The following is a 23,456-nucleotide window of genomic DNA, read 5'->3' as shown; positions in this document are numbered from 1 at the left end:
TGCAATCAATTTATTATTAGCCACCTTCATTACTGAAGGAATTGCAAACATGCAAGGAAAAAATATACAAATGTATATAGCAATATAAAAATATTAATTTTTTAAATAAATTTTATGATGGATTTTTATTTTATGATGGAATTAACAAAGTAGGAATTGTTCATCTATGTTAACATTTTTATGACTTTTTTCATTGACACCAAATGCACAATCTTTATTTGTAACACAATCCTACCCTTGATAACTATATATAGAACTGCAGCCTTGATTATGTGCTTGTATGAGCGTATGTCTATTTATTGGGTTCTCAATGCACTTACTATTAAACAGAGTATAGCTATAAATCTCCTTAAATGTTAGTGAGATCTATTTGAAAATTAAAACAGATAAACTAGCGTTTCAAACTGGAGAAAAAAAAACAGATATAGAATAGATGTATGTATTTCCCCCCCACACACACACACTGCTTTATTAGTGGCAGAATACCATTTTCTATAAACCCGCTAGCTGGCATAGCACAGGCTCATTAACATGCCTTCTCATAATCCTTGCATCTCTCTCTTTTTTTTAAGATGACGGTAAGGAATCTACACTTTACAGGCTTACATTCTTCGCATGATATTATTACTTCTCTAACTGGGATCAAGTCAGGTTCTACTTCCAAACACTCATAAGGCTGATAGAGAAATTAATTTGCTTCCTGATGTGAGTTAAGGAAACTCACAAATCCTTCTTCTAATCTTCTGCCTTTCAAAACAGAACAGTGATTTAAAAAAAAAAAATCCAGAGATAATGACCAGGCATATTCTGGCATAGGAGTCAGAACTGGGGCCCTTTTCCCCTTTCCATATATATTTACAAAATGCACTTCATAGAATGTATGATTTATATTTTTGCTAAATGTCATAGTTCTGTTTATTTTATAATTTTAATTACATCCTCTCTAATTGATATAATTATAAACAAGATTTTCCACACTTATTAGATTAGTTCATTACTGCATTACCTTTCAAAGTGAAATCTAGGAATCTCTTATTTGAAAAAATTTACCTCTCAGGAGTCAGGAATCCTGCTAGATGAAATCAAATATATCTTACACATCTCACTAAAGAGAAAAAGACTCAATAAGCCACATAATGCCCATTCTGCTCTACAAAAGCACGGTAATATGATATAAATGTGACAATGAACATTTAGCTGTCAAATAGACCATCAAATGTAACAACAAGGATATAGCAAATAATTAGGGGAAGTGTTTATATGAAACATTTTTCATTGTAACTTGTCCAATCTAAATCAAAATATTTTCAAACTAATATCTCCTTAGAATTGCAACATGATTCTTTCTTTTCTTTCATTTGCCATCACACTTCATAACATACAGACAAATATAACTTAATGATTTACAAAAAAAAAAATCATGTGGCTTTGTTCTTCCTCTCTGGTTGCCATTTTCCCAACTGCTTTCATTACTATCCAGAGATTACTTTGAATTTTAGGAACAGCTTCCAGGTATACTTAAGGGGCCAAAGGAGAAACAAGGCAAGAACATTCCTATGTATGTATGGGTCACTAATCTCAATTCTTTGGCTTTAAGGCTATGATCCCATTTTTGAGGCTTTTTCACACATCAATTAATCTGGCCCCTACACTGCATTTTCTCCAAAAGTCTCCCGACCCAATGACTATTTAAGAATTTTTATCCTATTTTTCATACAAGGTCACAGGGAAAATGCACATCACCCAAACTATTTTCTTTTTAAAAATGCACATAAAAATATTTGCAGTGATTTACACACCCTGAGGTATGTGCTAAAGTCATGAGTATTCAGCAGAGCATCACTGAATTCCGCCGATTCTAACATTTGCCAAAAGCATTTTCTTTTATTCCACAGCTCTTCCCTTTCCACAGATTCCATGGATAATCCAGGTCACAGGGTATTACAGGCAAAATGTGGGAATTTATGAAAGAACGATGTATGCAAGTCAAAAGGAGAATGCAAAATTTAGGCCTTCAAATATCTCTACTACATAAGGAGGATACTTCAGAATTCCATTTAAAAAAATAAATATTGTACTTAAATAACCAAAGAAGTAAAAATACTTGTGGTTTTTTTACATGTATATCCCACCTTTCTTATGACACTATGCTTTTCACTCATTCCTTCAATTTCACCCCATAATATCTCCTATGAGAGAGAATGATTGAACCAAAGGCACCTACAGGAAGAGTAAGCTTCCATCACTGACAGTGAATTCATTCCCAATCCAACACCTTAAATACTGCATTACTTGTACTAAAATAAAGTAAAAAGCAGAAACTTGTTGTCAGAAGACCTTCCAATGCATGGACTAGTAAGTTTGTGTGTGTTTGTATGTGTGTATTTGCTTACTAGTCTGTGCATTATTTTATACAAAAAATTTGTGTGTGTGTAATAAAATTAGAATCTGCTGTGATCAAAGAAGCCAAATTGGGAAAGATTTCATTTGCATCATGTCCAGCAAAAATAAGCCATAATATCCACAATTCTTGTTATAAGAAACTTTATATAAATTTGGATGCAATTACTGCTGGGAAAAAAAAACACATAAGCTATGTTTGTATTTTCCTTCACCATAGTACACATTGTCATTTTTACTATTTCATTGACCTGGCTCCTAAATAAACCCAAGAAACCTATTTGGATCATGTAGTAGAAAAAAGACGATGATAAAAAAATTACATCTGCTACTCACATTATTTCTTTCTTCAAAGATCAGCCGGGGTTTGGCACAAATGGCAGGGGGCTACTTGCTTATGTGAACTGAAATGAAAGAATTTGCTCTATAGAAGCAGACACGTAGCTCTATAGAAGCAGACACGTACATCACAGAAGAGGTTTTATATTAAAATGTATCTTTGGCCAGGTCTTCCTTCCATATTCTGTACTAACTGAAATTTTCACAAAAATGAGCCTCTTATTCTGGGAGACATTTCCATGAAATCTGGGGTTCATTTGTTTATCCACCACTTAACTATTTTTCCTCAAGAGGTACACTTCTGCAATAAGAGGCAGATCATTCTCCTTTTCAACTTGTACCAGAGAAGCTGTTGATGGCCTTAAAAAAAAAAACCCTAGAATAGAATGATGACAGTTACTTTATAAAAGTTAAATGGCTTGTGGACTGTAGCAGATATAGTTAGATGCAGCCAACGCAAGATAACTTAGGAACTCATAACAAAACTGACAATCTTTCCTCCATCAGACACAGCTTTCTCATTCATGGTCCACACAGTAAAAACATTTTTTGCATGTAAAATTTTTTAAGCAATTTTGTTTAATAAGACTTTTGGTTTTATCAAAAAGAGATGATTCTGAACCTTCCAAATTCCTTGAGAAATTTTATAATTGTTTTTAATAATTACTCCTTTGAGTGATTCCTTGTTACAAGAAGCAGGAAAAATGCACCTAAAGCTAAGTGTACACACAATACATACTGTGAAAGAAAAGGTTAAGTGATGAAATAAAATATCAGACTTGCACCTAGAGAGATGTCTATGGAGATTCTCAGTCATCCAGGTCATAGTTGTCCCAAAGGTGCTTTTTCAACAGGCAAATGAACCTCCTTTGTTTTTCCTTGAAGACATTTGGGTTCTCATCCAAGAAGCTTCTTCAATTGAACTTCTGGATGAGAAGTGAAATGTCTTCAAGGAAAAACAAGGAAAGCCTAATTGCCTCTTGAAAAATCACCTTTGATTTGCACTTTGAAAAATAGTTGAAAGGCAAATGATAAACATTTACGTCAAATTTAGCAATATTGGTTGCATTTTTCCCATTTTTAATCTAATATTGTGGGCAAAATAGTTGAAAACAGACAAAATCAATATGTTATTGTTCACATTACAACTATTTGGTCAAACCTATCATAGATAGACAGAAGGTCGTAGGAGTTCCATTGCAATAACTGCCTCAGTCATCCAGGTCACAGTTGTTCCAAAGATGCTTTTTCAATAGGCAACTGGACTTCCTTTGTTTTTTCCTCTTGAATATGTTTTGCTTCTCATCCAAGAAGCGAACTGAAGTAGAACTTAAGATGCTTCTTAGATAACGTATTCAAAAGAAAAAACAAAATCCACTTGCCTTTTGAAAAAGCATCTTTAGAACAACCAGAAAATGATCTTTGTTGTGTCCTGAGCCTGCAAAAGCAGGCTTGGGACGTTGCAATGGTCCCGGGCATTCCAGAAGCTACCTGGGACCAGACTGAGAGGCGCCAGCCTTGTGTGCATGCGCAAGGCGCGAAAGCGCTCCGTTTTGTTGCCATTTTGTCCGGGGATCTGGTCAGATAAAAAGAGGCCTGCGTGCCTTTGCTCGTTGTTGGTGTTTGGCTGAAAACGAATAAAAGAGCTGTTTACTATAAGATGTGTCTTCATCATTCACCATCGCTTGAAGGACTTAACAATCTTCTATAGTTATTTTGATCAAGAGAAAATAATAACTAGACTTAGCCAATAAAGAATTATATTCTGTTCTGTTCTATATGACTGGATATCAGGGCTACATCTTAATGTTAACTGTGCTTTCCAGTCTGTATAAGAATTAAGTTTTCATATTAGGAACCCAGATATTTTTTCGGAGCTCCCTGTTTTAAAATGAGGTCTCTTGCTTAGAGTCACAGCACTCTATTAGTTAAAGTTCTGCCATGACTACATAATTCTGCCTTCATTTTTGCATTCCAATTTAAGACAAAACTGCATCATATTATGCCTGTTCCTTAACTTTTTATCATTTCCTTCCTTTACTCTATGAGTTCTAGGGCCTTCTTGATTCTACTTACATTCTCTTTGGACCTAATATCTAGTCATTTTCTATGACTCAACACAGAGACTGAAAACTCAATTCTGACCAACTCTTGCGCAACACTAGGAGCCATGATGGCACAGTGGTTAGAATACAGTATTGCAGGCTAACTCTGTCCACTGTCAGGAATTCGATCCTGACCAGCTCAGGATTGATTCAGCCTTCCATCCTTCCAATGAGGATGGAAGTAAAATGAGGACCTAATTTATTAGGGGAAATATGTTGACATTGTAAATCACTCAGACAATGCTGTAAAACACCATGGGACAATATATAAGTATTATTGCTATTATCACAAAACCCATTGGTAGTTTTTCTTAAATTTTGCAAACTACATTAGTGAGGAAAGAGGTGGAAAATCTATGATCCTAGGCAACATACAACTCCCCCCCCTTTTTTTTAGTAGCTCTCAGACATGTATCTGAGAGCTATGACTACTGAAACCTGACAGCATAATTTCCTGCCATCTTGGTAAGAGAACATATGACAAATGAAGCAAATCCTAAAATAAGCATGTCACAGTTTAGAAGACAAGGAACTTACTCAGTTTTCTGGCATCCATCAGATTTCTAGTTGGGAAATTCTGAGGATTGTACCTCAGTAAAGCTGAAGTGCACCAGACTAAAGAAAGTTTGGCTAAATTATCTTTGCATTTGAAAATTAAGATTTCATTTTAAAAACTCTGTTTTACTATTGGTTTGACTACCATTACCATACAATTGTATTTCGAAATGGAGGAACACAGTTGAGTTTACAATGACATTAGCTCCAGAACAAAAAGTAAAGACAACATTGCTTGTATAGGATACAGGTAAAATGGTACAAAAGGTTGAAAATGGCAGTTTCCCTTCACATTTTGGAATTACCTTTGTTAGTGTCAAATATTGAGTGTTACTTAAGAAATGTTACTGGTTTAATTTCATTTCTATGAAGAAAAAAGAAGTCTGACTTTCTATCTATTTTAGAAACAACTTTCCTAATTATTAGGAAGTTGGAGAAGGAGCAGAATGGTCACCCAAAAAAATAAAAAAAATAAAGTCATTTGAGCAAAACAGAATTACTAATGGCTTATAGCAAAGGACTGTATTCCATATTAAACCTTTTTCAAACAATCTTTTGTGCAGGATCTATATTAGTTTTTGAAAAAAGCTTTTGATGGGTATACATACACAAACATATAAGTATTTATGTATGTATAAATGCACATATACTTATACATTAACCAAAAAGATGATTCCACCAATGTTAAAGAATTTGAAAACTATTTTGATGATGTTTTTTAGGGGTCTGAAATAAGATAGCAGTTTTCAAAACGGCGAGCATGTTTCATATCCATTGGGAAAGGGGGAGGAGAATTCCTTTTTGGGGGAAAATGCCCTTAATAACGAAAAACACACAGCTCTATTCCTTGCCTAGTGAAATGAACCTTTCCTGGGAAAGCTGCAACACAAGATGCACAGGGAGAGCAAAACTGATGAGAAGAATTTTTTTTGTTTTTAAACTCCGTCATTACTGCCAGAAACAATTTTGGAAAGCTTTGAACTAATGGAAACAAACTTCCACCACCTTCTCAAATCCAAGAAGTTGCCTACCTTCAGGACTTCCATTGGCACCTGAGTCGCAGGAGGGTGGCTGGAGGGGAGGCTGACGTTGATGGCAGGTGTCTGACTCACAGCCCCTCTCTGCTGCATGAACTGAGCTGCCTGCTGCTTCTGTCGCTGCTCTCGGCGTTCTTGTTCCTGCATTTGCTCACGCATGAGCTGCTGTCGTAGCAAAATCCGTGATGTCATATTGGAGGAGCTTAGCGGAGGCTTGGAAGCTCCAGGGTGCTCCAAACTGCTGAGGGAAACACCAGAGAACACTCATCACTGCTCAGTAAATATTAGCTGGAGTTGAAAGAGTCTCAGGCTTTGGGATGGGATCCTTGCATGGGCTAGGAAGTAGGCAAAAACTTTTGCAAGGGTAGAAAAATGCACGTCAGGGGTGTGAATGTGCAGATTGCTGGGCTTGCTCCCTGCTCAACACCAAAAGGATCGGCTACTTTCTAGTCCTTCTCTTGCTCACTTAACTCCTGTAATTTTTAAATTTGGTTTTAATATTTAGACTCGTTCTAACATTTTTATTTTTAATTGCACTGCAAGCTGTCCAAGGGTCACTTTGAATAACGAGATGAGTGGCATATAAGTTTGACAGATAAATAAAAATAAATAATGATCAGCACCCCAGTGATTACACTGCCTTGCTTTGCTAATTCAGAAAAGAAGAAAGAAGATATCTTTGACTGCTCTACTCTTTCAGTCAGAATTCCTTTATTCCATTTTTTTTTTCTGTTTTGGGGGAAAAGTCTGATTCTGGAATGGACAGCGGTCTGGTAATCATACTGAAAATGGAATCGTATACATGTTCGTTCAATAAGAGATTCCTTTGATTGATTTATTAGATTGATGATCTGTCTTTATTTTTGACAACTGAAGGTGGTACACATAATGTTCCTGTCTCCTGTTTTCCCTGTAACAACCCTGTAAAGTGACAGGGCCGAGAGACAGTGACTGCCTCAAAGTCACCCAGGCAGTTTTCATGTATAAGAGAAGCCCAGAACTCAAAGATCTAGTCTAGATTAATGGGATTTTTCTAGTCCAGCTCAATTGGGTTATCACCCAATTGTTTCAAGTGAAGAATTGCTATAGGAACACAGGACTGCTGTATAGGTAGTTCTCGACTTACGACCACAATTGAGCCCAAAACTTCTATTGCTAAGTGAGACTATTAAGGGAGTTTTGCCCCATTTTACAACCTTGCTTACCACAGTTGTTAAGCGAATAACTGCAGTTGTTAAGTTAGTAACATGGTTGTTAAGCGAATCTGAGTTTCCCCACTGATTTTGCTTGTCAAAAAGTCACAAAAGGTGATCACATGACTCCAGCATACTGCTACCATCATAAATCTGAATCAGTTGCCAAGTGTCCGAATTTCGATCACGTGACCGCAAGGATGCTGCAATGGTCATAAGTGTGAAAAACCGTCCTAAGTCACTTTGTTTCAGTGCCGTTGTGACGTTGAATGGTCACTAAATGAACTGTTGTTAAGTCGAGGACTAGTTGTATTCGGGGGGAATTACTGTTGCAAAACTTTATGAGAAAACTGGGGAATGTAGTGCATTGCAAGTAGTGCAGCTTTGCCTGGACAATCTCCAGGTTTTGTCAAGATAAACAAGAAACATTTTTTTTCTTTCTCTCAAGCATTTAAAAATCTTGAGTAGAAGAAAACGGGGTGACTATTTTATGTAATATTTTTTAAAAAAATATTAAATATATTAGTGTTTAAGACAGAAATTTTAAATAAGGGATTAGGCTAAAGAGACACAAGATAGGATAGGATAGGATAGGATAGGATAGGATAGGATAGGATAGGATAGGATAGGATGGGATGGGATGGGATGGGATGGGATGGGATGGGGTGGGGTGGGGTGGGGTGGGGAGGGGAGGGGAGGGGAGGGGAGGGAGGGGAGGGAAGGATAGGGTAGCGTAGCGTAGCATAGCATAGCATAGCATACCATGGGATAAGTAGTAGCTATGTAATTACTTTAGGAGCATTATGAATAGAAATGTGAATTATTTAATTCATTTTTACTGTTGTTTCTTCCTGAAAATTCCACTCAAATACTAATAAACAAGCAGACAACACTGTTGCAACATAGATATAAGCAAGGATCACAGTCCCAATAAAACTTACATAAGACTTTCATAATGTACATTTCAAACACTAGAAAAACTAGCAAATTTATCAACCTCACAAAACACACACACACAAAACACCCAACACATAATCTGACTGGAAACAAATGAGAGGGAAGGAAGCTTATTTCTTGTAATCTTCTCCAGAATGCTTATTACCTGAATCCAGTGGTTCATTTGGCATTTCAACAATCCAGACTTTGAAAGGTGCACATTTTTGGATATTTCCCAACCCCCCAATTGCCAAATGGATCAAATCCAGATTTTTTTTCAGACCACTCACAATTTATTCCCCTGCATTCTCCCCCCCCCACCACCCCCGCCCGCCCTTCCAACAGAGGTGAGATGGGGATGGGGAATGATGATTGTGTTACTATTCCAAGCCTGTCAGGTTGCAACATTCCCAAAGAGAATGATCCGTTTGATAAACTACGAGAAAAACCTTTGTGGTAAACCTATGCATCTGTGGAATAATCGGACTAATTAGCTGTTCAAGAGAAGTCACCGACTGCGATGCTCAAGCATAAATGGGAGAATTTTCAGTTAATAGTGAAGAATTCTCACACTCTACAAAGTATCACAGGGTCAACCTAACATTTTAGATGGGAATGTTTGTCTTGTTGTAAAACAGCTATTGAATAACACGAGTTATAAAATCCTGCAAGAAACACTTTCTTTTTTATCTTTGGTAAAGCACAGAGACTGAGCGAAAGAAATAACTCAACCAGCATGGAATCAAACTAAACATATGTTGTGGAGCTGTGCTTAACTACTGTCTATATATGTGTATGTGTGTGTGTGTGTGTATGTGTATGTATATGTATATGTATCTGTTGAGTGGAGCACCTGGTCTACCAAATATAAATCAGTCTGTTCTGCATTTCAGTCCAATCTAGGAGCATGTTTTGCAGGCATATATGTATATGTATGTGTATGTGTATGTGTATATGTATATATAAGATTTCAGATGCTTCTCTGAAATAGGCTTCTAAAAACATATTACTTAAATACTTTTATTAGCAGTATATATAATTAAAACATGTCTGACAAAATAATATCCAATGTCAAAGATACCTGGAATTCTAACAGCTTTAAGAGATGCCCTGTCTTTGAAGTGAAATCAACAATTCTGTTTTATATTAAAATAAAAAATAAGATGAAAGTTCAACATTGGTAACATCCATGACACATGGAATAAGGAATTAGATATCTAATTTTGAAAAATCAGTGGAGCCAAAATTTAAAAAACAGAAAATCTCTCTCTTATAATTTAAGACAGAAGAAAAGGAAACCTTTTTTCATGTTTATTGGAATCTGTAAGAAAATTGTAAATAGCTTGACTATCTGATTTCTTATGCTACCAATGGAAGAAATTTTGAGGGCTCAATGACTCATCTAATTTGATCATCTCCAACAATGGTTCCTTTTCAACTATAGCTCTGAGGAAATTATAATGTTAAAAATATAAATATCATGCTAAATTCTACTCCCAAAATATGGGATCTTATATTATATAAATAATTTGGCTCTATCCAGCCTGCACTTTGGCAGAAAGAATTATTTTATGAAAGGAAAGAAATTTACTCTCCTAGTATTAAAGAATTGATCCCACATATGTGGGTTTATTTAATCAATTTTGGAAACATATTTACATTCTAAAAATGAAAATAGGAAACAGTAAGCTTCTGGATGGTCTAAATTTAATAATAGGTTTTGGAATGTACTTCTTCATTTTTCATGTTTCTAAAGTTGTACAACTTCTTGATAATTCTAAATGATGTACAAAATTAAAACTAAGATACAGAACAGCATCAAGTGAAACAAGAAGCAGATGGTCCTCCTAACAGAAAAGTATAAACCATGCTTGCAAAGAAATTCACTTTCTACTCTAGCCGAAAGTCTAGGGTGGGGGGGACAGGTCTTCAAAGCTTGTTTAAAACAAAGAAAGGCTTGGGCTATTATGTTATTTTGAAGGGAATGTGCCACAGCAGAAAAGATATGCTTCTCCATTCAGTTTAATAGAGGGAACTTCTCTGTTTGATTTTACAGAATGAGCAGCAAAGGGAGAGACAGAGTCCATCTGTCCAACTAGACTAGAGACATAGTGTCATAGTGGTTAGAATGCAGTATTTGCAGTCTTATTCTGCCAACTGCGAGAAGTTTGATTCTCACTAGTTCAAGGTTGACTCAGCCTTCCATCCTTGTGAGTTCAGCAAAAAGAGGATCCAGATTGTTGGGGGCAATATGCTGACTCTGTAACCTCTTAGAGAGGGCTGTAAAGCACTGTGAAGTGGTATATAAGTCTAAGTGCTATTGCTATTACTATGCTATGGAAGATTTTTACAGTGATAATCAACACCTTGAACTGTGCTTTGGTAACCAGTAAAGCTTACACAAGCTGAAACATATGCACCACAGGACATCTACTGTTGCATTTTGGACCAGCTGAAGCTTCCAAGTGGTCCTCAAGAGCAATAAAGCACACTGTAGTAGTCCACAATCTGAAGTAACCAAGGCATGGATGATCATGAAAAGGACCTTTTTGACTCTCCCAGTCAGCAATAGGTACAGTTGACACAAATGATAAATCTGTGTAGAATCCTTTCTGACACATCTGGCACCTGTTTTTCTTACAGGTGTGGTGAATCCAGGAAGACTCCCAAACTGTGCAACATTTTTTTCTGCAGAAGTGCAATCCATTCACAAAGATGGAAGAAGAAATGGAAAGTCCTTGGATCCAGAGACCACCTGCATCCACAGTTACTCCAACCTTGCCAGGGTGGGGCTTCTTCTGCTTTCAGACACAGAACACGGGGACAGGACTTTGATAGAATCATTTGATTAAACAGTGGTCCACATCTACAGCTGAGTATATATAGGGTACTGATGATAACTCACCCATACTGAAAGCAACCTTATCCAGTGATTTCATGCAGTATTATATCAAATTTGTATGGAGGTCTTAACCTTTCTCCTGACTTTATAAGGCAATATACTGCTAAAGCTTTGTGGAAGCTAAATCAGTGGTAAACTGATAAAAAAACTGATGATGATTATCAGTTTTATCACCAAAAGTTAGACTTCTACCAGCCCTCTACACAATACTGACAATTATGTCCTGAATACACACAAACATCTCCAAATATCCCTTGAGCACTTTATTATATAAAAGAATAATGTAATATTGCCTAAAATTAATGAGTTATTGGGACTTGATTATTAAATTGATTATTGCACCTAACAGTTGCAGTAACTTAATCAAAGTCTTTTTTAGAATATGTAAGAGCGATTATAATGAAATCTGTACATTTTCTCACACATATGGTAATGCTATTCATTTACTTATTTTCGCTGTGACTAAACTAGTAGACCAGCAAAACTCAGTGGACATAGTATACTTAGACTTCAGTAAGGCACTTGACAAGGTAGACCACAACCTACTCCTTGGTAAACTAAGGAAAGATGAGATAGACACATCACTACCAGATGGATCTGTAACTGGCTAACAAACTTTACTCAACGAGTAATCCTCAATGGCACTACATCCACATGGAGAGAAATAAGCAGTGGGGTATCACAAAGTTCCATCTTAGGCCCAATACTCTTCAATATCTTCATCAATGACTTAGATGAGAAAATAGAAGGGGAACTCATCTAATTTGCAGATGACACCAAACTAACATGAGTAGCCAACACCCAGAAGACAAACACAGGATCCAAAAAGATCTTGACCAACTTGAACAATAGGCCCTATCCAACAAAATGAGTTTCAATGTGGAGAAAAGCAAAGTCTTACATTTAGGCAGGAAAAACCAAAGGCACAAATACAGATTGGGCTAGACCTGGCTCAAAAACAGTAATTGTGAGAGGGACCTTGGAGTCCTGATGGACAATCACTTGACTACAAAATCCTGGGTTGTATAAACAGAGGCATAGAATCAAGATCACAAGAAGTACTATTACCACTTTATAAAGCCCTAGTAAGACCACACCTGGAATACTGCAGCCAATTTTGGTCATCATACCACAAAAAAGATGTTGAGAGTTTGGAAAAAATTCAAAGAAGAGCAACTAAGATGATCAGGGGCCTGGAGACTAAAACATATGAAGAATGGCTAGTCCAGGGGTGTCAAACTGCCAGCCCACGAGCCAGATACATCACCAGGAAATTGTGCCCACCCCATTGCCGGCAATGGAGAAAAAGGTACGATACGTCGCACGATGTCACATGGTGTTGCGAGTTTGACATGTCTGGGCTAGTCTAAGGAAAAAAAGAAATAGGGGAGACATGATAGCAGTGTTTCAATATCTAAGGGGCTGCCACAAGGCAGAAGGGGGCAGGTTGTTCACCAAAGCACCAGATGGAAGCACGAGAAACAACGGTTGGAAACTGACTAAAGAGAGAAGCAACCTGGAACTAAGGAGAAATTTCCTAATACTGAGGACAATCAACCAGTGGAACAGCTTACCCCCAGAAATCGTGGGCGCTTCATCACTGGAGATTTTTAGGAAGAGACTGGACATCCACCTGTCTGAGATGTTATAGGATCTCTTGCTTGAGCAGGGGGTTGGACTAGAAGACCTCCAAGGTTCCTTGCAGCTCTGTTCTATTCTATTCTATTCTATTCTATTCTATTCTATTCTATTCTACTTTTTGCTGGAAAGATAAAATGATACAACACAATAAATTTACAAGATTATAGAAAAATACTGGAGAACAAAACAGCAGGAGAATCTTGAAGAATCTTTTAATTAAGACAGGCTAGTTCAAATTGTTTAATTTTTAATTAAACAACATACTGGTTCCTAATAGATTACTTGTTCTATACAAGTATATTCTTGAACAAATGTATTAGCTATTTATTTATTTATTTTCAGTGTTTATATGCCGCCCAATCCCAAAGGACTATGGATGTTTAAAGTGTCTGTACCTTTTCTTAAGTTAAAAATGCATTTATATATTCTCACAAATTTTACTTTGTTCCTCTGTGGCTTCTTTTATGCAGCTTATTCATTCTTTCTTTTATTTATTTTTAAATCTTGTTTTGTTGATCATTATATGTCTAAATTAGAAATAATAGCATTAATCAAACTGCAAAATTCTTCCACCATCAAGAATGAAGTTTTTACCACGTTCCCTCTTCTTTTTAGCTTGACAAGCAAAATAGAAGGTGGCTCCTCCCCCCCTCCCACTTTTTTTAAAGATAATTCCTTTCTGTGATGAATGGAGAAGGGATTTTTTGTTGCTGCAGGAGCTACAGTAGTTCAGATCACAACACTCATTTTGTTTCCCTGTTCTCATCATTTCAACTCAGCAGAAGTGAAGCCAATCATATACTGCCTTTGAAATGCTTCTGAGAGTTACAAAACAAAGATGTGCAAGCTTTAAATTGCCCTTTTTAATTATTTAAACACCATAAAAAGCATACAAAGGATATCTTGTGCTATGATTAAATACACAAACATGCATGGGTATGTTACAAAGAGATATTCATATAAATCATAGATCTGAAAAGGACATTAATTGAGCAATTAAATTGATTATAACATGTTCTGTGAATCTTTAGCTGAATGGTAAGATGCAGAGATACAAAATTTGAAATCAGAAAAAAAATTGTTTATATTTATGCACATAATGCAAAGCTGCTGACATAGTGTGAATATTCTGTTCATGAAATGTTCACACTGAAATGGAAGCTACCCTGTTCCTGTTCCATTTTCCAACAAACATCAAGATCTGAAGCATTCTTTGGTAGGCAATTCAGAGTCACATCAATTGGGTTCAGATGACACGCTATAATGAATCCTGCACGCTTACACAACATAACTCTGTCCATCTATCTATCATATCTTCCCTTGGATTCAAAGAAATCAGTTAAATGAATGTTAACATCACTTTGTATCAGACTGAATTGATTATTTTAAAAAACAGGCTTAAAAGGAAGAGAGAGAAAAGTTTTTTCTTCTAGCAAGCAAAGTCTCTGGCAGCAGCCATAAATGCTTTTAATGTAGTAACACTTTTGATTCAGAGCTAAACTCTCTCACTAAACTGGACAAAACTCTAGGAAAAATACAAGAATCTAAGGATTTATTGTATTACACTGATGAACAAACTAGTAAATTACTTAAAAGGAATATAATCTGTTTTCCCTAAACATATTCCTTTAAAAGGGCTTAGAGCCTTAGACTGATTTTTCCTCTTTGTTTTAATTTGGGCATTCCATATTCCAACAATGTAATTGGTGGTATAGTCACCTTGTCTCAATTATGTATATACAGTGTTATTGCTAATTTCTCAGCTCATTAGTCAGATCTTTCATAGGCAAAATTGGCTTTAGGTTAACATCTGGAGGGGAACAATTTGTAGCAAGGACATTTATTCAAAGCATTCTCCCTTACAGAAATGCTATGTTCCTTATATATGCATGTAGAGCAAATGGCCTTTAAAATGGTCTCCATTGAAAACATGGTTGCAAAAGAAGGGTTAATCTTTCCAAGAGAGCCAATTGGTGAAGGAGCAGATCTTGAAGTCAAGAACTCAAGTAAAGAACATCTTTTAGATTAGGTCCATGACTTGAAAGTTCCTCATGCTTTTTTTTTTAAAGATTTTCTTTAAAAAATGCTGAATGTTTAACTTATTTCAATTTTTCCATATTCCCATTGTTTTGACTGCAAGGATCTTGCTTCCTGGTCTTATGCACTGAAATCATCTTTCTGCCTCTGATGCACACCTCTTTGGAGAGACCAAGGACTAACTATTGTTCTTCTTAGGTGACACTGTTCACTTAGAAACTGTTTGTCATAATAGTCAACCAATCTCTCAATGACAGAAAAGAATGCCCTATGCCAGTGGTGGCGAACCTATGGCATGGATGCCAGAGGTGGCACTCAGAGCCTTTTCTGTGGGCACGCGCACCGTTGCCCCAGTCCTAGGCCTTTAGCTGGGTTTTATAAAACCTTTTTGCTTTAGGCCTTTGCCGCTGTGGGCAAAAAAAAAAAAGGTTCAATCAATCAGTCAATTTCAATTTCTTACAGGAAAAAAAAGATCTTGCAAAGTTGGAATTGATTGATTGAACTTTTTAGTCCCACCCAGTCTGCCGTTACCACCGCAGCCACGCTCAGCCAATGGGCCACACCCAGCCAATGGCCACACCCACCCAGCACCCGATGATACATAAAAGGGTTTTGGGTTGCAGTTTGGGCACTCGGTCTCTAAAAGGTTCGCTATCACTGCGCTATGCAAAGACGAATCAGAAAAGGTTTCTGCCTGTGAGTTTTTTCATCTGAATGGACTTCCCATCCAAATCCAGTATGAGCATGACGAATCTTAAATGAAAACAGGAAAATTGAAGTTGTATTTGGACAATACACTGAGCTAAGAATCTGTTTTTCTCAATTATATTGGGGAGAACTGTATTGGGACAAATCACTTTAATATCTGCATGCTCCTAGACTTCTCCCTTCCATTCTGACCTTCCCAAGGTGCTCCATCGCTTAGAATCATAGAACCATAGGTTTGGAAGGGATCTTGGAGGTCTAATATAACCCCCTAACCTAGGAAGAAGTCCTTATTCCATCCCAAACAAATCGTTGTGCAATCTTTTCTTGAAAACCACAAGCAATGGAACACCCACAACTCCAGGAGGCAAGCTGTTTTCACTGTCAGGAAATTTCTCTTTAGTTCCAGGTTGAATCTCTCTCTGATGAGTTTCCTAACTTCTACCCATTTGTTCTTGTCCTACCCTGAGATGCATTGGAGAATAAGTTGATCTCTTCTTCCTTGTGATAGCCCTTCAAGTATTGGCTTCCTGTATCCTAGACCGTATTTCTCAATCTTGGCAACTTCAAGATGTATGGACTTAATGTGTCTGGAGAATTGTGGAAGTTGAAGTCCAAGGTTGCCAAGGTTGAGAAACCCTGAAGTAGACAATAATTCTTTTCACACTGTGCCTCAATGTAAAGCTGCAGCCTTTGACCAAATTTCAAAACAAATAATACCGATAACAATGTATGCCACACACTCACCGAGTAAATGAGGTTACGATTCTCCACTTATTACATTTCTGTTTAAATAACAATAATTATTCCCAAATGTATATTCATCCAAGTATAAAAGTTATACAGCTGTATTTTGATATGATGGTGCATTTGTTCAACATTAGTGATTCATTTAGTGGCCAGACTAAATTTAATACTGATTTAATCCTACTGTATGTTTTGTTCTCAAATTTGTATAATTTCTTAATGGATATTCTCTTAGCAATGTCTAACATTTTGATGGTTACAGTTAGAGACAGCCGATCTCAATAAGCTATGCATGATGGGATCTGGTCAATACTTGGGTAGAAAATCAACAGAAAATCCCAGAGCTCTAAGATATACAGGGGAAAAAAATGGGATGAAAGCAGAGCAATACATTTCTATATTCTTTGCAAAATATCTACATGGATCTGTCTATTAAACCACAAGGAGATACTCAACAGATTTTCTACCATGCCATCTATAGTAGATTAGAAAAATATAAATTACACATTTTTAAATCAATATTGGTCCTACATTCTATCCTTTCTCAGACAATTCAAAAGGACTAAAAAATAAATCACCAATAGTTAAACTAGATGATGTTACAGGTATTTATACTTTTTGAAATACTTAAAACTTTTAACACTAAATAAATAAAATTAGTGTCATAGTTCTGGACATGTCTACATTAGCATTCAGTCAGTACAAGAAGTAGCATTTATACTAGCTCTTATGCTTTAATTTTCCATTAATACAAGTCTAAAATATGTTTCTCCCTTAGATGCTAACTTTTAAAAATAGTTAAGGAAGAGCTGATCCTGTATTGTTTTTAATATGTTAAACTGCAGTACAGAAATGCTTATTGTAGTCACTTCCACTGACCAAAATATTACCAAGGCTTGGAATGTAAAAGGATAAAAAGATTAGTCTGCTATGTGCCTTTCTGTCATTGTAAGATTTTTTAAAAATATTCAGTCAATCTAGAGCTAATCTTCAGTCTGCTACTTGAGTTTCCAAATACTGGATTTTTTTTTTCAAAGAAAGCAGTCTATATAATTTCAGTTAACACAAAATTAAACACCCCCCCACACACACACACAAACACACACACACACACACACACACAAACAAAAGCACCAGAAGACAAGACAAGAAACAATGGATGGAAACTCATCAAGGAGAGAAGCAAACTTGAATTAAGGAGAAACTTCCTAACAGTGAGGACAATTAACCAGTGGAACAAGTTGCCACCAGAAATTGTGGGTGCTCTAACACTGAAGTTTTTAAGAAGAGACTGGACAGTCACTTGTCTGAAATGGTATAAGGCAGTGGTGGCGAACCTATGGCACAAGTGCCAGAGGCGGCACGCAGAGCCCTCTCTGTGGGCACGTGCGCCGTCGCCCCAGTCCTAGGCCTTCAGCTGGGTTTTAGAAAACCTTTTCGCTTTAGGCCTCTGCCACTATGTGCAAAAAAAAAAAAAATTCAATCAATCAATCAATTTCAACTTCTTGTGGGGGGAAAAAAAAAGATCTTGCACAGTTGGAATTGATTGATTGAACTTTTTAGTCCCACCCAGTCTGCCGTTACCACTGCAGTCATGCCCATCCAATGGGCCACACCCAGCCAATGTCCACACCCACCTGGCACCCAACGATGCATAAGTGGGTTTTGGTTGCAATTTGGGCACTCGGTCTCTAAAAGGTTCGCACATCACCGGTTTCAGGTCTCCTGCTTGTGCAGGAGATTGGACTTCTTCTTCTTCTTCTTCTTCTTCTTCTTCTTCTTCTTCTCTTCTCCTTCTCCTTCTCCTTCTCCTTCTCCTTCTCTTCTCTTCTCTTCTCCTTCTCTTCTCTTCTCTCTTCTTTCTTCTTCTTCTTCCTCTTCCTCTTCCTCTTCCTCTTCCTCTTCCTCCTCTTCCTCTTCCTCTTCCTCCTCCTCCTCCTCCTCCTCCTCTTTCTTCTTCCTCAATGTGTGCATGCATATTCGTGTTATATATACATGTTCACACACATACACAGACTCACATACTGAAAGTGGGAAATGATCTTGACTTCAGCTGAGGAATAGGAGAGCAATTCAAGGTTCTTATACTCTTTAGCAAGTTCCTGAGGTAAATTAGATACTCAGTTTATGAGTATGGTTTGACCCCAACTCTATTTGGAAAGAATGAAGCACTGCCAACTGAAATGGAATTTGAGTCCATTCCTTTAAAAATACCTGGTGGATGACATAATCAATGACAGAGTCATTAATTGGTGTACTGTCAATATTTTGTCCATTTAAAAAAAATAGGAGTGAAAGTTCAAGTAACAAAATATTCTTCTTCCCTATTGTATTTTTTTCTAGGCAACATAGTTGTTCCCAAACTATTTTTATTTGTGTCATTTTATACATTTTATCCTAACAAATTTGGATTTTTTAAAAATCACACCTACTTACAAAATATTTTTCACAATTCCTTATCGCTCTTCTTATATATTTACATCTCTAAATCATCTATATGTATGTCTCAGGAATGGAAACAATTTTCTCAGAATTCTTTCATTAAATGTAAATCCTCCAATGAGTTCATAGATTGCAGTTCAAGTCTTACTTTTCAATATACCTTTTGCATAAACATGAATAGCAAATTGCAGGCAGCTTTTTCAAAAAATAGCTCATATTGCTGTTTGTTTGTCTTTGAAATGAAAGCATGATGTCTTTCATCAAGTAATAATACATATATGTATTATTTGTAGTGGCAAAAATGAACAATTAAGTTATTGTTTCAACTGAGTCTTTCCGTGGTTAAGCAAATATGTCAGAACTATAATCTGTATTAAAACTGTTATTTTAAAACTCATGAATAGCAAACCATAATTTAAACACCTGGAACTTACATGTGAATTTATCTTGTGTCAACACTAGTGTGTGCTGTTGGACCAAACATTAAATGACCTATAAAATGTAATATGGAAAAAATGTAATAGCAAATTCAAAAAAGCATAGTGATTGAATTTAATCAATGATTCTGCATATCATAACAAATCAAACTGCATTTTTCTCATCTTCTAATACCTCATACTTTATTGGGAATTATCAAGTTATATTGGATTAATCATTGGCAAGTTTTACAGTTGTATTTAAAAAAGCTTGTAAATATTTTTCCTTGCTCTACCAAGGACATAACAATAAATCTGTTGTATTGTTTTTATATATTGCTTGAGCATCACAGACAAGTACTATGTTACAAAAAGCATGGTCTATTTTAATTCCATAGGTTTTGTTTTTGGAAAGTTTGGTTCACAATACAAAAATGTCTTGAGTATAAACACTGTAGTAAAGAAACTAGAAAGCAATAGAGTAGAATATATGTAGCTCAGGATTGAACTGTGAAGTCCTTGGTACTCTCTGAGTTTGGTTGTTTGCCTTCAAACATTTCATTATCCAACTAGGTAATATCACCAGTGCTTAGATGAGCATTGATAATGTTACATAGACCAGTAATGAAATATCTGCAAGCAAACAACTAAGCTCAGAGAGCATAAGGAATCCATACACTAGAAAATAGTTGTGCTTACCATCTTACTGTAGATAGATAGATAGATAGATAGATAGATAGATAGATAGATAGATAGATAGATACATAAAATGCACTTTTTATTTATTGTTTAACTAAATATAGTGTGGTGTATTCTGATCTAATGAAGTTTCAACTGATTTTTAGAAGATCTCTTTTGCCATTCATAATTTCCTTACTTGTAAAGTGTATACAAGCAACTCATTTTATGTATTTATCATAAAATCTATGAAAAATAATTTTCAACATAAGTTTCCCTAACAAATACAAATACTATTCTTTACACTGAAATTCTTCAGTATAACTTATTTTAACAGATCCAAAACAGACAAATTTGCTATATTTATGTTCCAATGCATGCTAGCCAGATACCTATTTGTACTAATAATTTTTAAATAGCTGCCAAATTGAAAATCTGGGCAGTGGAGCTAAAAGTAAATTATTCTCACAGATAATAAGATCATGAACTTGACATTAAATTTAGTTACATCTGAATATAATGTATAGTGCTGTGACTGAACACAGTATTCATTCATTCTTAAATTATCTTCATTAACACCAAAGATGAGAAATGAATTCCTTGTAGATTGTGGGATTAGTTTGCTTCACTACTTCCCAATTCTTATGCTCTGAAATGTTGAGTGGTGAAATAAATTAACTACACTGTAGATGGATGATTTACTTGGGAAGTGAATTAAGGAGAAACACATGCTTTCTTCCAGTATTTAAATCCCAGCGATGTGGATTTTGTAAAAATTTTGTTTTACAAGCCATTGACTTGCTTCTGTTGGCCATACTAGACCTCAAGCTTATCATTGTAGCAAGTCACAGAGATCTTTTTTGTCCATGATAGGCTGCTTTCATATTAAGGTAAGGAGTCAATGATCTGTTAGCTTATTTTTGGTGGCCAATTCTACTATTCTAATTCTACTATGATTGTTTTGATCCATCTGCACACAGAGTTTGGATATTTTTCCAAAAATATATAACTTTCCTTGATTTCAGATATAAGTTCATAGTCATTTTTTCATGCCTAGTCTTTGTGACGGTATTCTTTGTTCCCATCTTGTTGTCTTGACTAACCTCTGCTATAACAAGAAGCTAATCTAGGAATCACTTGATTCAGTCCTAAACTCCATTGTTAAGGCCTGAAGTCTTATTTTTCTCTTTACTACCCAAAGTGTCTCCTTACTCCTAAGGATCTTGAGAATCCTTCAGTTATCCCCTGAACCCCAATCCTGACATATCTTGTGACAGGACTCGGCTGCTAATCCGTTTTGCATGTTTTGGTGACTGGCAGAAAGCACATCATTAGTCTAAGTTTCTAACTTTTAAAATTAAAGGCTTTAATAGTCAAGCCTAATAATTGTTCCCTAAGATATGTTGACTGGTAACCATTTTAATATTTTTTGTAGACAACATCATTCTAAACTTAGATTTAGTATCTAAACTCAGGCCTGAGGTATTTTGTCTAGCACAAAGATTACATTTACAAAAATTGCTAGAAATATAGTTATCACTGTTACTCCAACAGGTGTCCAAGATTGTTCCATTACAAGAATGCAAAATTTGAAAAATGCAAAATCATACATCTAATTTACATCTATATCTATACATTTGTAGTCCTTGACTACAATTGAGCTCAAAATTTCTGCTGCTGTGCGAGACAGTTGTTAAGTGAATTTTGCCCCATTTTACAAACTTTCTTGCCACAGTTGTTAAGTGAACCCCTGCAGCTATTCAGTGAATCATTTGGTCATTAAATAAATCTGGCTTCCGACTTTGCTTGTCAGAAACCAGCGGGAAAGGTTACAAATGATGATCACATGACCATGGGACAGTGTAACTGTCATAAATATATGCCAGTGGCCAAATATCCAAATGTTGATCATGTGACCTATGGGAATGCTGCAATGGTTATAAGTATGAAAAATGGTCATTGTAACTTTGAACCATCACTAAACAAGTGGTTGTAAGTCAAGGACTACACGTGAAGAATTAATACCACTTTACAATGCCTTGATAAGGCCACACTTGGAATACTACATCCAGTTTTGGTCACCACGATTTAAAAAAGATGCTGAGACTCTAGAAAGAGTACAAAGAAGAGCAACAAAGATGATTAGGGGACTGGAGGCTAAAACATATGAGGAACGGTTGCTGGAATTGGGTATGTCTATTTTTTTTTCTTATTAATAATTTTTTATTTTTCCAAACTCTCCCCATACATATACCATAATACTTATCAGATGTTAACATACATTCCCTCCACACTCACATACAAGATACTTTTAACAAAATGAAATAAATACATACATATGACTTTTGGTGTTGCTCGCCCATTTCCCCTTTCACCATATCCACACTCCTTTTTCTCTACCTTCTTTCTCCCTTTCTTCTCTTCCTTACTTCCCTCTTCTTCCTCTCCTCTCCTTCACCACTCTCCTCCCCTTTCCTCTTCTCCTCCAACCTTCCTACTTCCTTCTCCCCTCCTTTACTCTTTTCTCTCTCCTCTCCTTTCTTCCCTCTCATCGCTCTTCAGATACAATTCAGGGGTAATGTCTGAGCAACTCCTCTCTCCAAATTTCCCTATCTGTATTATATACAATAAGATTAATACTTCTATTTATCTAACCTTCTCGGTATATATTTCTATAAACATTTATACAACATCTAGTTATTCAATACTGTGTCACCTGGGTCTTCCTCCTTATCTGCTCCTTCTTCTTCCATCTAAATTGATGTTAACTATCTTTTAACCGTATTCTCTTTTCAGCCAATCATAAAAAGTTCCCCAGATTTCATAGTAGTCTGATTCTGTCTTATCTTTAATTGTCATTGTTAGTCTATTCATTTCTGCACATTCCAGTATTTTCCCAATCACCTCTCCCTCTGGGGGGGCTTTCAGTGCTTTCCAATTTTGTGCAAACACAATCCTGGCTGCCGTAATTACATGAATAATTAAATATGTTTTTTTCTTTATTGTATTTCTCTGGTAGAATACCCAACAGGAATATTTCTGGTCTTAGTTCTATACGTTATTGTATCATCTTTTCTATCCATGTTCTAATTATATTCCAATAAGTTTTAGCTTCTACACATGTCCACCACATATGGTAGAAGGAACCTGGTATCTGATGACATTTCCAACATTTCATAGACCTGTCCTTAAACATTTTAGCTAATCTTTCAGGAGACATGTGCCATCTGTAAAACATTTTGTACATATTTTCTTTATACGCAGTCGCCATTGTCAATTTATAGTTTCTTTCCCATAGTTGCTGCCATCTATCTAATTCAATT

General features: G+C 36.1%; 1 protein-coding gene across 5 annotated transcripts in view; it reads right to left on the bottom strand.

Moving 5' to 3' along the window:
* MITF (melanocyte inducing transcription factor) overlaps positions 1–23,456 on the bottom strand; it is a 161,178-nt gene that overhangs the window by 44,471 nt on the left and 93,251 nt on the right. For 3 of the 5 annotated variants that reach the window (XM_039328759.1, XM_039328761.1, XM_039328762.1), the window contains exon 2: positions 6,431–6,677. In XM_039328759.1, the coding sequence (XP_039184693.1) occupies positions 6,431–6,677 (247 nt within the window). The remainder of the gene's footprint in view (positions 1–6,430; positions 6,678–23,456) is intronic. The other 2 variants (XM_039328760.1, XM_039328763.1) reach the window with 1 other exon arrangement.

The sequence above is a fragment of the Crotalus tigris genome, unplaced genomic scaffold (assembly GCF_016545835.1).
Source record: "Crotalus tigris isolate CLP2741 ecotype Arizona unplaced genomic scaffold, ASM1654583v1 scf7180000024383.4638030, whole genome shotgun sequence".
Classification (NCBI taxonomy): Eukaryota; Metazoa; Chordata; class Lepidosauria; order Squamata; family Viperidae; genus Crotalus; species Crotalus tigris.
Note: the sequence above shows the minus strand (reverse complement) of the source record. Positions and strands in the feature narration are given on the sequence as shown.